This window comes from Cryptomeria japonica, chromosome 3, assembly GCF_030272615.1.
Source record: "Cryptomeria japonica chromosome 3, Sugi_1.0, whole genome shotgun sequence".
Classification (NCBI taxonomy): Eukaryota; Viridiplantae; Streptophyta; class Pinopsida; order Cupressales; family Cupressaceae; genus Cryptomeria; species Cryptomeria japonica.
Genome location: NC_081407.1, coordinates 846,974,187 through 846,989,984, shown reverse-complemented (window position 1 = coordinate 846,989,984; position 15,798 = coordinate 846,974,187). Strand labels below are relative to the sequence as shown.

Here is a 15,798-nt window from a genome sequence, read left to right as displayed (position 1 = left end):
ATTTATTACACAATTAAATCCAAAACAAGAAAAGAAGGAATATACAAGGCCCTTCATGTGCCCAAAAGACCATGGGAAAGTGTTTCTATGGATTTTTTAGAAATTTTATCATCGAGTATGCATGATCATGACTATCCTTTTTATAGTTGTGAACAAATTTAGTCAAAGGCACATTCTAAATCCATGTAATAAGTACATAATAGATAAAGGTGTAGATGAAACATTATTTTGTATCTTTGTGAAATTGAGGTATGTTATTCTAAACATAAACTATAGGTTTGTAGGAAAAAAAATTCTACATTGTGGGACAAAATTAATACAAGACTCTAAAAGGTATATAGATTTCCATCCACAAATTGATGGCCAAAGATTAGTGGCTTAAAAAACCTTCATAGAAATCGTTAGAGGCAATAACAATTGATATCCAAGCTCTTTCACTTATAATAAAAACTCATAATAATATAATTTAGACATGTTAACAAATCAATCACATTTTAAGGCATGTTTGGAAGGGTTATAGTAGATAGATTCATTTCCTTTGTTTTCATCTATTCAAATTTATTTCTAGGCTTTGATTTATTGAAGCACATTGGTTTTTTAATAGAAACTCTTCTATACTATATTTTAAATTATAGGGTTTTGTAGACCAATCCTAATTTGTTATGTTAATAAATTGAACGAGAGTAGGAATGTGTCATTTTGACATTGATTGCTCTACACAATGATGATATTTTAAAAAAGATAAAATAAGGGTATATATATACTTATAAAACCTCATGTATGCAATGTCAAATCAATGTTGCACAATCAACTTATATATAGGGATACTATATTGTGCCAATGTTGATTTCTCTACATAATAATTATCTTTTAAAAAATACTTGAGTTAGGGATATATATACATATAAAACCCCATCTACATAGTGCCAAATTAGTATTACACAATCTACTTAAATATAGGGACACTATATTGTGTCAATGTCGATTGCTCTACACAACCATCTTTTGGAAAAAGAATTAAATTAGAGATATATATACATATAAAATCTCACCTATATAGTGTTAAATCAATGTTGCAGATTCAACTTAAATGTAAGGACACTATCATCCATGATCACTAATAGATCATGATCTAAAGAATCCTAGAGAATCTTACATAATAAAATATTGAAGGAAAATAATGGATGTAAAAGCAAGACAAAACAAAATGTACAAACCAAGCACATATTGTAGCAAAAATTCTTGAAGTCAACCAATCCAATTATGATCCACATATTTTACAAATATTTTCTTTCACTATAATTTTTTTAAAAATCTAAATATAATTTTAAATGTTATATAAAGTATGCACTTTCCTAGATACGTATGTTTCTTAATAATTTTGATATATAATTAACAATAAAATAAATATAGGATTCATTTTTTAAGTATAAAACCAACTTTTTAAACAATAGGTTTTAAGATACAGCTTATCAATATTGTTTTTGGAGATATTATTCAATGTTTTTGGACAATTTTTGTAAAAGTGGTCCCTTCATTTTTTTTATCTATTTAATTTTAAAAATTATCATATTATAATATTTCTATAACTCAATAAAATCTAAAAACAAAGAAAAGATGAAGGGAAAATATAAAAAGATAAGAGCCATTGGTACAACCATGTAACAAATTTATGGTTAAACAAATTGTCTAATTTTAACCCCTCTATTGTCTAGGTATACTTAGATATATCAATTATTATTTAGGATAAATTTTTAACTAATAGGTGATATAAACTAATGTTACTACATATGATATTTTTTAATAATAAGACTTTACTCCATATTTTCATAAGCATAATGTCAAACTATCATTAATTCTGAATTCTTAAAAATTGTTATGCCTTAATACTTAATATTTTTTTAATTGTTGAAGTACAAAAAGAAGACTTTTTAATTGAATAGAGTTTTAGGTATCAAAATTCTACCTAAATTTTTTGTACTTTACTGATTTCAGTATTGAAGGTAGATGCATGCTAAACAAATTGAACAAATTTTTAGGTGTCGACCCTACCTAAATTGAATTGATCTGACATCATTACTAAATATATAAGGTAGTTGCATGTGAAATTAGTTGAATAAGCTTTTAGGTTTCAGGATCCTACCTAAATTGATCTGACTCTTATCGTTTTCTATATTTAAGGTAGATGCATGTGAAATCTCTGAAATATCAGAACAACAACAAATGTAACAAAACTTTTCAATCAAGAAAAGACGACATTAAATAATATTATTGTATATTAGAATTCTGAAAAGAAAAGTATGAATTCCACAACAAATTACATTGCTTATTAAAATGCTGATGTTTCATCAGTCTGTTATATATATATTCATATTATAAATGAGTTATATAAATACATAAATAGCTGTCTAGTTGTGATTAGACTCACACCAAATGATTGCTAGTCAAGTTGTTCAAGAAGCCTATTAGTGGCCTCACTGTTAACACTGTTTCCTCCCAAGCAAAACAGGCACTCATTATGTTAGACCTGATCCAGACCCAAAAACCCTTTAAAATCTTCAAGGAAAAAAATGAAAACAAATCTGTCAAACCAGTCCCTCTACCTTAAAGCACAAAACTAAAGAAGCCCAATATTATGGATATATGAGAATCTGTCAAACCAGTCCCTCTACCCTAAAGCACAAAACTAAAGAAGCCCAATATTGTGGACATGTGAAGGGACTACTATATTAATATATCAATCTATAATGTTAGACCTCAGATTTTTCAAAAACATTGTGACTGTATATAAATGAAGCACCTCTCAACAGGACTCACGAACAGAACATGCAACTAATTGTGCCCAGTGTCTCAGCTTGGTCTTCACCTCCTGAGAATTTTCACCTGCCAACAAATGAAATGTAATATTACCTTAGAACCTTCCAGAATGTTCTGGTCTCAGATGGAGACCATAGAATAAAAACAAAGATATCAAGGATTATATATGTATTTATAAAAGAGTATCATTAGGTCTGATACAAACATAATCAACCAATAACAGAGACATCCAACCTACTACCAGGATATTGAGTATTCAATAGAATATTGATTATGGGCCTTAAAATAAGAGCATTTAATCTGCTGACATATCTGTGAATATATTAACGACCTGAAACTAGAGCATCTAACCTGCCACCATATTACAAAATTCAATCATGCCCCAAATTAAAGCATCCAATCCAGCACAGGATATTGCATATTCCTAATAATATCAAATAACTTTAAACCAGGGCATTTAATCAGGAAACAGCTATTCAGTCCTTAAAATGCATCGAGACATCCATAAGTCGCATACATCATAATGAATACCTTCATGTATTCTAAGAGCTAGATAGCCATTTCCTTATAGCCAAGCATCAAACTACAACAAAATTGATTCACAATGCGAAATCCCATATTCGGATATTATAGTCTTAAAATAGACTGCAATATATTAAAAAAAAAACAGAGTATTTTTATTCATCTAAATCATCAATGTAGTTTGGTATTTTGATGTGAATTTACTTTGAGATGATTCAATATCAAATCTTACATTCAGATATTATAGCCTTAAAATATGCTGCAATATACCAAAAAAGGAGTATTTTGATTCATCTCACCCATCAATGTAGTTTGGTATTTTGATGTAAATTCACTTTGAGATGATTTCATCTTAACTAAGAATCAGAGAATGCTATAGGGATTTATTTCAAACTCTAAATTCATAGGAAAAAACTTCCTAAAAAGATATATGGCACTAGTACTTAAAAAAACAATCTAAAAATTTATAAAGCAAAAACATAGAAGTGACTATCCAATCTCTAAGATGTACCAATACAGAATGATGGTGTATGAGGATATCAGAATAACTTATATATTGGTATATCCTACAGACTAAATGACCATTTCCCAAAAACACATGCAACAAACCGATTTGTATACCTGGACTAGAAATTTTCCATGCATCAGAGAGTGGACTTGAAGGGCTTTGAGCACAAGATTCTGATCCATGCACAGAACTGCTCTCTGGAGAAGACTTAGACTTTGAAACATTGAATTGCCTATTAATGGCATAGTACAAATCCAAAGCAGGAAAAGTATTGCAGAGATGATCATGATCTTCATCAAAGCTAAACCTAAAACCTAGATCAATGCATCCCCTAAGCTCCTCCAGATCTTCATCCCTGAGACACCTTGATCTGTCCCCGCAGTCTGAAACACTTCTATTCACTGCCCTGCTCTCTTTTTCACACACCACCTGATCCTTCTTTCTCAGCCATGCTTCTTCTCTTGACAGTTCATTACATGACCTTTGCTTCTGAAGCAAATGCTTCTTTCTGCCCACCTTAGGAAGATTTTGTCTCCTAAACTGAATACCATCATTTTTATTCTCATCACATCCTGTATTTTTACAAACACTGCCATTGGGATCTCCACAGCCCAATACAGAGAGATTTCTTTCTTCCCCTGCCATCTTTCAAGAAAAGCTGTTTTCGTATCAAAAACTATATAAAACGCAGGCTTTAAGGAAAGCTGAACCTCATGCAATGGACCGAACAATTTATTTATAATTTTTTTTAAATAAAAAAAAACCTAAAAAGACTAAATATAATATAGCCCTAAAATTAGAATTTTAATGACCCAATGTGTGGATCCTTCCCCCTAACCTGGAAACTAACTTTATTCCTCTCCTCATCATTATTAGCATTGTGATTTCAAATTCAAATCACTTCAGTGCCTTAATATTGGGATTTTTTAATAGGTATATTAAAGTTTTAATTAAGTTTTTAAGGTTTCCCTCCACTTTATTAGGGTTTGTATTGTATTAGGCCCCCACACCTTGTAAAGTGGTTATATGAAAAATTTAAAATAAATTAAATAAAAAAATTGAATTTTTTTTTGTGTGATTTTGATCATCTTTCTTGTTTCAATGGTAAAGATGGATGGAATCTTTTTGTGATTATGTGTGTGGCAAATTGGATGATCTAGATCCCCTTCCTCCCTCCTCCTCCTACATATGCTCACACTCTTTTTCATATTTTTTATTATCTTGCTCATAAGAACTTTAGAAATTAGAACTTACATTCTAAAATATATAAATAAATAAATAAATTATAAAAAATTAAAAATGATACAATTTTAACATTGAAATTGTAATAATTCAAATTCTCATTTATTTGGATTTACTTTCATTCTTCCCTCTAAACTCCACAAACTTTATTCTTTTTACTAATCATTGTCATTGGCATTGTGATTTCAAATTCAAACAAGCCTAATGACTTTTAGCATTATATAATTTTCTTTTTAAATCCAATTAGGCTTCTAAGGCTTCACTCCAATTCATTTAGAATTTGTATTATATTATTCCACAATTTATTAGTAGTTGTATGGAAAAGGTTGTGGTTTCACTAAAGCTTTACAAATTTTTCAAAATGAAAGAAATAAAACTTATTTTTTAATGGAACGTTTAATGGCATCCACATTATGGAAATGATTTGGTAGAGATTCTTAAGTTAGAAGTTGGATTCTATCCTCTAAATTGTATTAATAATATGTATGTTGCTATTTTTTTAACAAAACAAATTTAATTAAGTCCTAATGAAAGTTATTGAGATTACAATTAAAGAGCTTCATTCATGCTAGTCTTTTTATAAGAATTAAACACAGTGAAATATTTTTTAAATATTGAATCAGTGCAAGAAATAAAATTGCATAAGGAATTAGAAGGTTGCCAAAAAACAGTAACACCACCACAAATCTAACTCGGAATCCTCAATAAACCATTAAATTACCACTCCAAAATAAACTTTAAAATTTTTTAAACATTAACAAAAACAACCCACATAAAACTTACAAATCCATCTACTATTTTATTTATAAGATAGTTTTCTAGGGTTCTCCTAATATTTTATATAATAACTATTTAAAGAGTTTAATTTTTTTGAAAAGTAATTAGCATTATTAAATTTTAATTATTCTTTATATTTCATCCATCTTTTAAGATTTGGAAAGAAATTTTAGATATTAAAATTAGAAATAATTTTAAGAATAAATATAAAACAAAAAATAGAAATAATTTTAGAATAAGAAATGAGCCTGATTAAAATAAAACCTAGATATGAAAATTAGAAATAATTTTAAGAATAAATACAAATAATTTTAGAATAAGAAATGAGGTAGATTAAAATAAAACCATCTAAAGAATGTCTAATTGAAATTGAAATGACAGGCACTTCATAGTTGTCTCCAATCACTCAAGAAAACGGTCATCTCAAAGGGCAATCATGATTTAATATGCTTTTTGTGGGCATACGCCCATAATTCCACCCTCAATTTTGACTTTTATTAACTAGGCCTACTTTTTGTTGGGCTCCTGCCCTGTTTTCAAAGGATGCCTTAGATAATCTCCTCTTTTGAAAACCCTTTTTTTATATTAATTTGAAAAGTTTTAAGACTTAGAGATAGTGGAGAGCTATCAAAGCTTTCATTAATAATATTAATATTTATGACTATTAATTGTATTCCTCTAAAGATGAGCTTTTATTTGGTGGTTGCCAACATGTGCATAATTAGTGTTTCTATTATTCCCTTCTTTTCCCATTTCTTCAAGTGTTATTAAATAGAAACTTGTTTAAGATGATGGTGTTGCTAATCACATTAATAAGTTTGGCCCACCTATACATGATTTTGAAGTAACATCAATTATAAAAGCTTAGTTGTATGTTATTCTTATGGCTTTGTACATTTAAAATGAGTGTAAATAGGATGTATTGGTCTAGTGGGGCATTAGGGGATTGGATGTTATGTTTTATCATCTTGGTTTGATTAAATATGGAAGATGTATCTACTATCATAATTGTTAAAATTTCTTAAAATAGATTGACGGAAGGCTAAAATTAATTTATTTTTATTATACTCGTGTTTATTACTAGTTAAAATAATTAATATTAACTTTTAATTTTAGATTAATTTTTTAATAAGATATCAATAAAGACTTATTTAAGGATTAGTGTTATGTCTAGAAGCTTCCATCATTATTTATAGGAAGAACCATTTAGAAAAGAAGAAATTTGTAATTATCAATGACTTTAAAAGTGTCAATACATGATCTAATGATATTATAGGAAAGTAAACTCAAGGGGAAAATGAGATAAATATAGGGGAACACATAATAGCTCCACTAGAGTTCCTCTTAGAGGTCACAACATCAAGAATCGAATATCATAGACACATTTAGTCAAATCAACAAAAGAATTTGGACAATGAAACCCCCAAATATTTATACAAGTAGTCTTGCTCTGCAACATTCCATGCGACACAAGGCCTTCATAAATAAAGTGTTATTTAATGTGTTAATCTCTTTAAGAGAAAAATGACAAAATATTTGTCTTCACTAGGGATGTGGATTTTCAGTTATGTTCATACTTGGTGGAAATTGGTCGTCAAATTCTTATTTGGGAACCATATTTCATACAATTGATGCTACTAAAGGTAGAAAGTAATATGTAAAAAGTGATCAGCATAGGAAATTGTCTTGGACCTAAGATATTTGAGAGAGATTCCAATATCACAAATTTCACCTTTTTCAATAATATCCGATTCTAATATATTAGTAATAACATTGAGTGGGAAGAGAATTCATGGAAGCATACAAAAAATATCTTGTTAATGAAACAAATTTTGAATGCAATGTTCAAGAACTTCCACAAGAGAATGCATGTGACAAGAATCAGCCAAAAAATATCATGAAATGTGAATGTACAATTATCTCCTTGTATATATAAGATAAGGAGGTAGTACGAAAGTGAAAGTAAAACATTAACCCTCCAAGAGATGTGACACATGTTAAACACTTGGGAAAAGTGTCATAGAATTTGTTCTATGTCTACAAGGTGAGACAACTAAACCACTAATTGAACTTAAGCCAATGTGAATGGATCTACTAGTTTTAGGAACTAGATGTATAATAGCTATTTTCCCACTAACACCCCCATAGGTGATACTTAGGGATTAAACCACAAAAAAATGAGTCCAGGCATCGAGGGATAATGAGATTCTTATGTACAACATAAAATTCTCCCACAAACAAAGTAAAGGAGAAAATTTTGTGGAAAAAAATCATTTCTAAAAAAGATAACTAAATATAAAGGAATGGGGACTCAAGACCCACCAAGGATAACTTCATCTCAAGTAAATATTGCAACACAATATTATGAGTTGATGCCAAAGGTTTAGTAAAAATGTTCACAATTTGCTCCTAAGTAGACAAATACTCTAAGGAGAGAAACACCATCATGATAAAGTTGTTGAATGAAATGCTTATGAATTTTGATGGATTTTGTTCATTGTTCGTCAATTAGGTTGCATAAAAAGTGGATGGAACTTTGGTTATCATACCAAAGAATAGTAGATGATCAAATGATAGACCAAACTTTTCCATAAGTTATCCAAGCCATAGTACCTCATGGATGTTGAGAATTGCACTTGGATAATCAACCCTTTTTTTTCTTTTTTTTTAAAAAGAGGGTAAAAATTTAGTAATCGACGAGGAACAATGCAAAGCAACAAGAGCTAGTAGGCTCAACAACCAGCCAAACAAAAAAATATAAAGCAACCAACCAATCAAGGCTCACTGAAAACCCCCAAATAATCCCTCATGTTCTCCATAACAAGCTCTTCTAAAATTCAAGAGTACTTTGTGGGCAAGTGTCCCTAGTCTCTAAAATTTCACCATCTCATCTTCTTGAAAGCTCATTTCACCAAAGAATTTGCTATAATGTTCCATTCTCAAGGAACATGGTACAAGGTAATAGAGTCCAAAGATCTACAAATTCTCAAAATTTGATTGACCACCAAGGCTAATTTCCAATTCACTCCCTCCCCCTACCGCTTATTCAACATATCAATCATAATCTGAATTAGGTTTACCGATGATCTTTCTCCATCTAAGGGCACAACTTCTCTCCACAACATAAAGGATAGAAAGGGCTTCCATAAAGTTGTTAGCATGTTGTCCTTTATACAAACAAAAGAAGAAGTGGACTATAACCCCATAATTATCTCTACCAACTCCATCAATCTCCGCATGACCAAGATTATCTCTAGAAGAAGCATCAGTATTTATCTTCAACACATCATGAGGAGGGGGTGACTACCAGCCATCACGAAGGACCTTTCTCTTAGCATGTCAACCCATTCTAGAAGAGGGGGACCTCATACCACATCCCACCAAACACAACCTCTAAATGACAACTCGAGTCCACATGAGCAGACAAATCACATTTAGCTTATAGGATTTCCTATAGAAAACTAATAATTTGCATCCATAATTGATGGCTCTACATTTTCTTAATGTGTCAAATCCTTGTGTTCCTTTCCAACCATATCTACCAAAGGATAAAAGAAAGGCCTATTTTCCAAGCAATGTGCCAAAAATGAGTATTTGTTGGGGAATTCCCCAAAAGATCCTAGAATTCACTTAAGGAGGAAGCATAGAAACAAGCCTTATTACAAACCCTCTACCAGCAATGCCAAATTTCTTTAGAGAAGGGGCATAGGAAGAAAATATGTTAAGAGAAATCCACACTATTATTGCACAAAAAACACATAGAAGGACCTTAGAATCCTTCCTTTCTCAGATTATCCAATGTGAGGCACCTATTTTGAACAACCAGCCACATGAAGAAGTTGTATTTAGGCCAAAAAATCGTGTTCCACACCTATTTTCACCAAGGAATTTTGGTTCTCTAATGAATCTACTTATCTAGCTCTTGATAACCTTAAGCAACCAAGAATTTTCCTTTTGGATCAAGGTCCCAAGAAAGAATATCTCTCCCCTCCAAGGAGTTACAAGCTCTTCCTACCAAAATATTTCCAAACTCCTAGATTTACTCCTCTAAGCCCCCTAGAGGCCACTCATAAGGTTCTATCCCTCTAAATAATTCACCTTGACTCAAAATCTAAGAAGCTTTATAATCTTCCACCTTACTCCAACCTTCCTGGAAAAAAATTGTTGCAAAAAGATCATAAATAAGGATAAATTGATATCATAGGTGGGTCCCATCCGAAGAATCAAACTAGAATAAAGCCTTTGATCCTCTGTTGTGAATCCAAAATAGTCATTTCTTGATTAATTTAGAACCTCTTTTGAGTGTGCTCCAAATCTTTGAGCCTTTGTCCTCAAGACTACAACGAGGAACATCATTAGTCTCCACTCCACTTAGATACTTTGAAGTAATAATCCTAGACCAACCTTGGTCCTAATGACAACACCACCTCCAACAAAGTTTAGTCATCAAGGCCCGACCAATAAACCTTGTCTATCAAAGACCAAACCCCCCTTCCTACTTCGGTCTATAGATAAAATCCCACTTAACCATACTCCATTTCTTTGAAATCAAGTTAATGACTCATAAGAATTGTTGGGATAGGCCATCAAACTCATGAATCAAGATAGAGAGAGATTCTTGTAGATCTATTTAAAGGGAGATCCTAAATCGCTGGTTTTAGAAGAGTCACCCTCCCAATAGTAGAAATCCACTTGTAGGTCTAATGAGTAACTTGTTGACATTGGTTTGTCAATAATGTCAACTAAGATGATGTGGACAGGTAACTTCAAGAGGAACATTCAAGATGCAAGTACAAGTGTTTATACAAGAAAGTCATGATTCTTTTGGTTTATACAAGAAAGTCATGATTCTTTTCGTCTTTAGGAAAGTATATTGAAATTGGTATTTAATGATGATAATGTCAAAGCCTTTTAGCATGTAATATTATGGGTTGATAAGTATGGTTGTCAATGTGTTCTCTTGTAGCATATGCATTCATTAACATATTCTTGTTCTTAGGAGTTGCATATTTCTCATCTTCATTGCATTGTAATGAGTTGTGTAAGTCCTAAGTATTCTTGTCCTTAGGGTTTCGTAAGGATCTCATGTTATTAGCTGAATTTTGGGTTTGGTGAAAGGTCACTTAAGTGACAGTTTAATGATATCTTATGTCATTGTTTTTATTATGAAATTGTTCTCTCAACCTAGAAAAAGTCAACTGCACCTAGTGTTTGATAAATGATCTCTTTCCAAACTCTTGATGATGGGAACAACAAATATAAAGTGAAGAGATTAAAACCCCATGGAATAGCTAGAGAAATAGTTTTTTTAAATTCTATTTTTGGTTGGCGAGGAAGAAGTTTTGAAGGTGTTCATATCTCGGTTAAAGGGTGGATGTAGATAAAATCAACACAAACATATCAGTATACAATGCAGAGATAATAGTTATGAGAATATTAGAGATCGAAGTTGTCATAACATGAAGATAGAACAAGTATGAAGAGGATGAATGTATAATGAAATACCTCTACATATAATGAAGAAGTGTGTTTTTTGCTAAGAAGAAAATGATAGCAGTTATTATATTCTAAGATGTGGATTTTATTGAAAGAAAAAGGTTTTGAAAAAAGGAAGTGCGGATTGGAAAGCTTCTATGTTTGGTGATTCTGAAGATGGCATTTTGAAAGACATTATGATGATCAATATTTGAAGACTAGTGTACAAGGAAGGTAACTATTCTAAGAGTTATTGCAAACCTATTTCAAATTGCAAGGCATTTACTTTTATTCGTGCATATTGAGAAAAGTTGAAATAAGTTGATAAGTGATTTGTATAGAAAATAGAGTAACTCTTTGTAATGTAATTTGATTTCCTCAAGATTGATGTAAATGGAGTGGGTGCTCCATAAATAGTTTGAGTGGGTGCTCTTATTTCTATTGAGGTGTTGTCAGTGAGGCACGGACTATAACTAGTGAGGTTTGGCTATTGAGGCTTAATAAAGTTTTTTTTCATAGTTTTTTTTTAACCCTTCTAGGGTTTTCCACTCAAACCTATGTGTCATATGATATGTTTCGCTTATTCTTGTGTTCTATAATTGGTAATATGCTTTAATACAATTTTTTTGTGTTCTATGAACTGGTATATATGTTGGCATTTGGCATAACTGATACAGACGAGGTGATGCAGTTGAAGATGGATGACTGCACCGGTAAAGGATAGAAGTATATTTGTGATGAAGAGATTGAGATTCTATGAATAGATGACATGATCAGTTATTTGTATTCTCATTGCTAGCAACTGATATCAAATGATGTTCCTGATGTTTTTTTTTGTCATCTAAGTGATTTGGTTTATCAGAAGACAGGGTTTACCGGCAGTGAACTAAAGTATGTGAAATAGGACTTTAACCAGTAAAGCAAAGTTGTTTTGATTGGATCGGTTGATCGGTAATGATTAGTGATTTATGGTTTGGATGGTGAACTTGTATCATGGAAAGGTGTATATGACCGAAACTAGAACTTGTGGAGATTACCGGAAGGCATGTTTCAAATTTCTGACGAAGTTTTGCTAAGGTTTTAGTAGGGTTTAAGGACCGGTGAAGAAATCATCAAATCGGTAATGATTTATGTTATGACAGTGATCAACAGCAAGTCTACATGAAGTTGGTAACACAACACAACTCGCGTGAAATATTTAATTGTTGTTTTGGCGCGATTCAAGGAAGATTTTCTTGGGAATTAGTGAAACGCTTAGTAAAGTGTTTTGAGGGTTCAACTTTGGTACAGATCGAATTTTTGTGATGGGTTATGATTAACCAACGGTTGATATTGCATTTTAATTTGTTGTAATGATCTGTATAAAAATCTATGATGATCTCTTATGATTTGAATTGTAAATTCATGATGTAATTAGGTTTTTGTGGCTGACCTAGTTGAGATGGCTATTTAGGATGACACAGTTGATGTTTATGGTGTCGGTGGTCTTAGAGAATGTGTTAAGTCGTCCAAGTGAAGTGTGAGATCTGCCTGAGAGTTGCAGAATGTTGTAATTGGATCTGATCAAGCAAGAAGAGAAGTGCAAGTAAACAGATCATTCTTTCACTGTTGTTTTCTAACAGTTGCAGCAGGTTAAATCCCTTAACCGGGTTGGTCCTAACAGGCCTTAAACATTTAAGTCCCCTAACAGGGAAGCTCTCAAAAGAGTGTTAAATCCTCTCACGAGGTTGATCCTAACAGATCATCAAGCTCCTAACTAGGTTGCAAGGCAAATCCCCTAACCAGGTGACTCCTAACAGGGTCTACTCCTAACTGGGCGTATTGTAAGCTCCTAACAGGGCGTACTTTGAAAGAGTACAAATATTTGTGGGTACCAAATACCCCTGTGGTTTTTCCCTATTTGGTTTTTCACGTCAAAAACTTGTGGTGTTCATGTGTGGAATGTTTTTCATGTGATATTCTTGTTTATTTCATGCATTATTTTTGAGACACCGGTTATGATGTTTTATCAAAAGTTTATCAAAGGTTACCGGTACTAATAAGAAGTTGTTTGAGAAAGCTTTTGATCTTATTGATAAGGTTAATTAGTTGGTAAATGATCAATTTTATATGATTGCTTTGGTGGTGAAAGTATTGATAGTTGTGGTAAATGATTTGATTAATGTGTTAAGCAAATCTGATAAAGATGGTTTCGGATTTGAGATAAGTTTGTTTTTTGGGTCAAAGTTTCAATCGGTCTTAATATTGATTCACCCCCCCCCCTCTTAGTATTAATCGAATCCTCATAGGATTAACAATATATGTAGTGGTGTCATTATATTTAAGCATTTGTCTAATCAATGAATTAAGTTTTATAGACCACTGATTCACCCCTCCCCCTCTCACTAGTTTGGGGTATTCCAACAATTGGTATCAGAGCTATTGCCTTTGAAAAAAAGTCTAACCACTTGAAGATAGATCAAGAAAAAACTATGGCAAAGAAACACAAAAATAAAGAAAAAAATCCATGAAGGGTATTGTTAATAAAGCACCACCTAGCACAAATGTTGAAGAGATAAATAGAACACTTTTGAAAATAAAAGATGAATGCCATGTTCTGAATAAAGAAGAAAAGTAAAAACAATTTGATGAGGAGAGTTTTGCAGTAGAACTATATCATGTCATAGATGAGGGTCAAAAGCTTAGGAAAAGAAACAATAAACTAGAGTAGCATCTTCAAGAGACTGTTGGAGCTAATAGTGTGTTAATACAAAATCTTGATGAATCTGAAAAAGTTAATTGTATTTTTGAAATCTTAGGTTGAAGAAAGAATGAGGGTTGAAGAAGTGAGAACCCAATTAAGAGACGAGATTGAAAATTATGAAGTGCTAAAAGTTGAGATTGACTCTCTGAAAAGGAATTTAGATGAAACTACTAACAAATTGAATACTAGTCTCAAGTTTCGAGCTCAAAAATTTTAAGTGATATCATTGATAGTGAAAGACCATCTACTAACAAGACAAGATTAGGTTTTGAAGAAGAACAAAAGTCAATAGAAGAAAGAAAACTAAGAAGTCTTGATGATATAGGGGAATGTAGCCAAGCAAAGGGAAATCATATCAAAAGAAAAGATAGCAAGAAGGATGAAATCTCACAAGACTTAAGCACATCTCTAACAACTAAGGATACATTGAGAAGAATCTTCAATTCAAGGCAAGCATACACGTCTAGGTTACAACATGTATTCTATGGATATTGTTATTCATGTAATCACTTTGGTCATGAGGTAAGAAAGTGTGGAACACAATATGAAAACCCTCATATATGGATAAGTAGATGTCATAATGTTATATGTTATAGGTGCAATAACTATGGGCACATGACTCAACATTGAAAATATATTTTTTGTAAAAACATGTAAAGAATTCAAGACAAAGGATACTAAGAACAAACAAAGACCTACAATAGTGTGGAGAAGAAGACGAATTGAGAAGATGAGAAGAGTAAAAAAGATGAATCTGTGATTATACATTGTGCACTCCATGCACAAGTGATATCACCTAGATTCTAAAGACAAACAAAACTTTATGGGGAGTTAATCATAGTAATATCCTTTACCCCAATTTCTAGAAAAGAATAAGTATAAGGATAGCATTAAGGACATGAAAAGTTGATAAAATGTAGTGGTCAAACATGAAATAGAGATAGTCATAACCTTGAAAGATGAAATATGTTGATAATGTTTGAAGGAATGATAGAGAGTGCGGGTTTGAGACCAGAGGAACAGTGAAGAGAGTTAAATTGTCATAAGGTTAGCATAGTGTATGTTGTTTTCAAGATGAAAGAGACAAGGATGATCTACCATATCAAGGAACAATGATGTTGAATATAAAACATTGGTCAAGGAAGGAATACAGACAAATAAAGAGAAGATCAATACATTGATATTGAAGCCATAAGACATATTTCAGACAGAGAACAATAGGCAATCCATGAAGAGAAACATATTATAAGAAAGAAATGCCAAGGATCTTATAATAGAAGCAATTTTCAATGATTTTGTATTGTCAAATCTATTATGAACAACATATTGAATGGAGAATAGTGAGTTTTTCATAAAGAAAGGATAGATCAATGTGTAGAAACAGTGGATCTATGCATGAAAACTGATTTCTTAATCAAAAGTTTTGGTAAATAAATGAGAGAACAGTGATAGCCATTATGCAACAACAAATACTGAAGGTGGACAATAGTATAGAGTATTATGGAGTAGCAAAGTTCATGATAAACATCAAGTTCCAAGCAGAGATGCATGATAGGTGGGGTGTAATGTTCAAAGTCATAGTTGTTTTTGTAGACGTATAAAAATGACCATATTCCTAAATGAATATTTTATGTTCATTACTCTATTTAATTAAATCCAATTTAATTAAATTACCCGCATTCCTCTATTTAATTAAGTAAATTACTCGATTAAA

At 31.6% G+C, this 15,798-nt stretch overlaps 1 protein-coding gene across 1 annotated transcript; it reads right to left on the bottom strand.

Moving 5' to 3' along the window:
* Window positions 1-2,258: 2,258 nt before the first annotated feature.
* On the bottom strand, window positions 2,259-4,622 carry LOC131033648 (uncharacterized). The gene is made up of 2 exons (XM_057964917.2): window positions 3,961-4,622; window positions 2,259-2,883 (listed from the first exon to the last, which is right to left on the bottom strand). The coding sequence occupies exons 1-2, from the start codon at window positions 4,490-4,492 to the stop codon at window positions 2,804-2,806; spliced, it is 612 nt and encodes a 203-aa protein (XP_057820900.2). The 5' UTR covers window positions 4,493-4,622; the 3' UTR covers window positions 2,259-2,803.
* Between the last annotated feature and the right edge of the window lie 11,176 nt (window positions 4,623-15,798).

What these genes read in the sequence shown, in the direction of transcription:
- LOC131033648 (XM_057964917.2), bottom strand. Translation starts at nt 4,492, where the DNA reads ATGGCAGGGGAAGAAAGAAATCTCTCTGTATTGGGCTGTGGAGATCCC. An exon ending in ATGGAAAATTTCTAGTCCAG is followed by an intron (nt 2,884 to 3,960) that starts GTATACAAATCG and finishes ATTTGTTGGCAG; the next exon opens with GTGAAAATTCTCAGGAGGTG.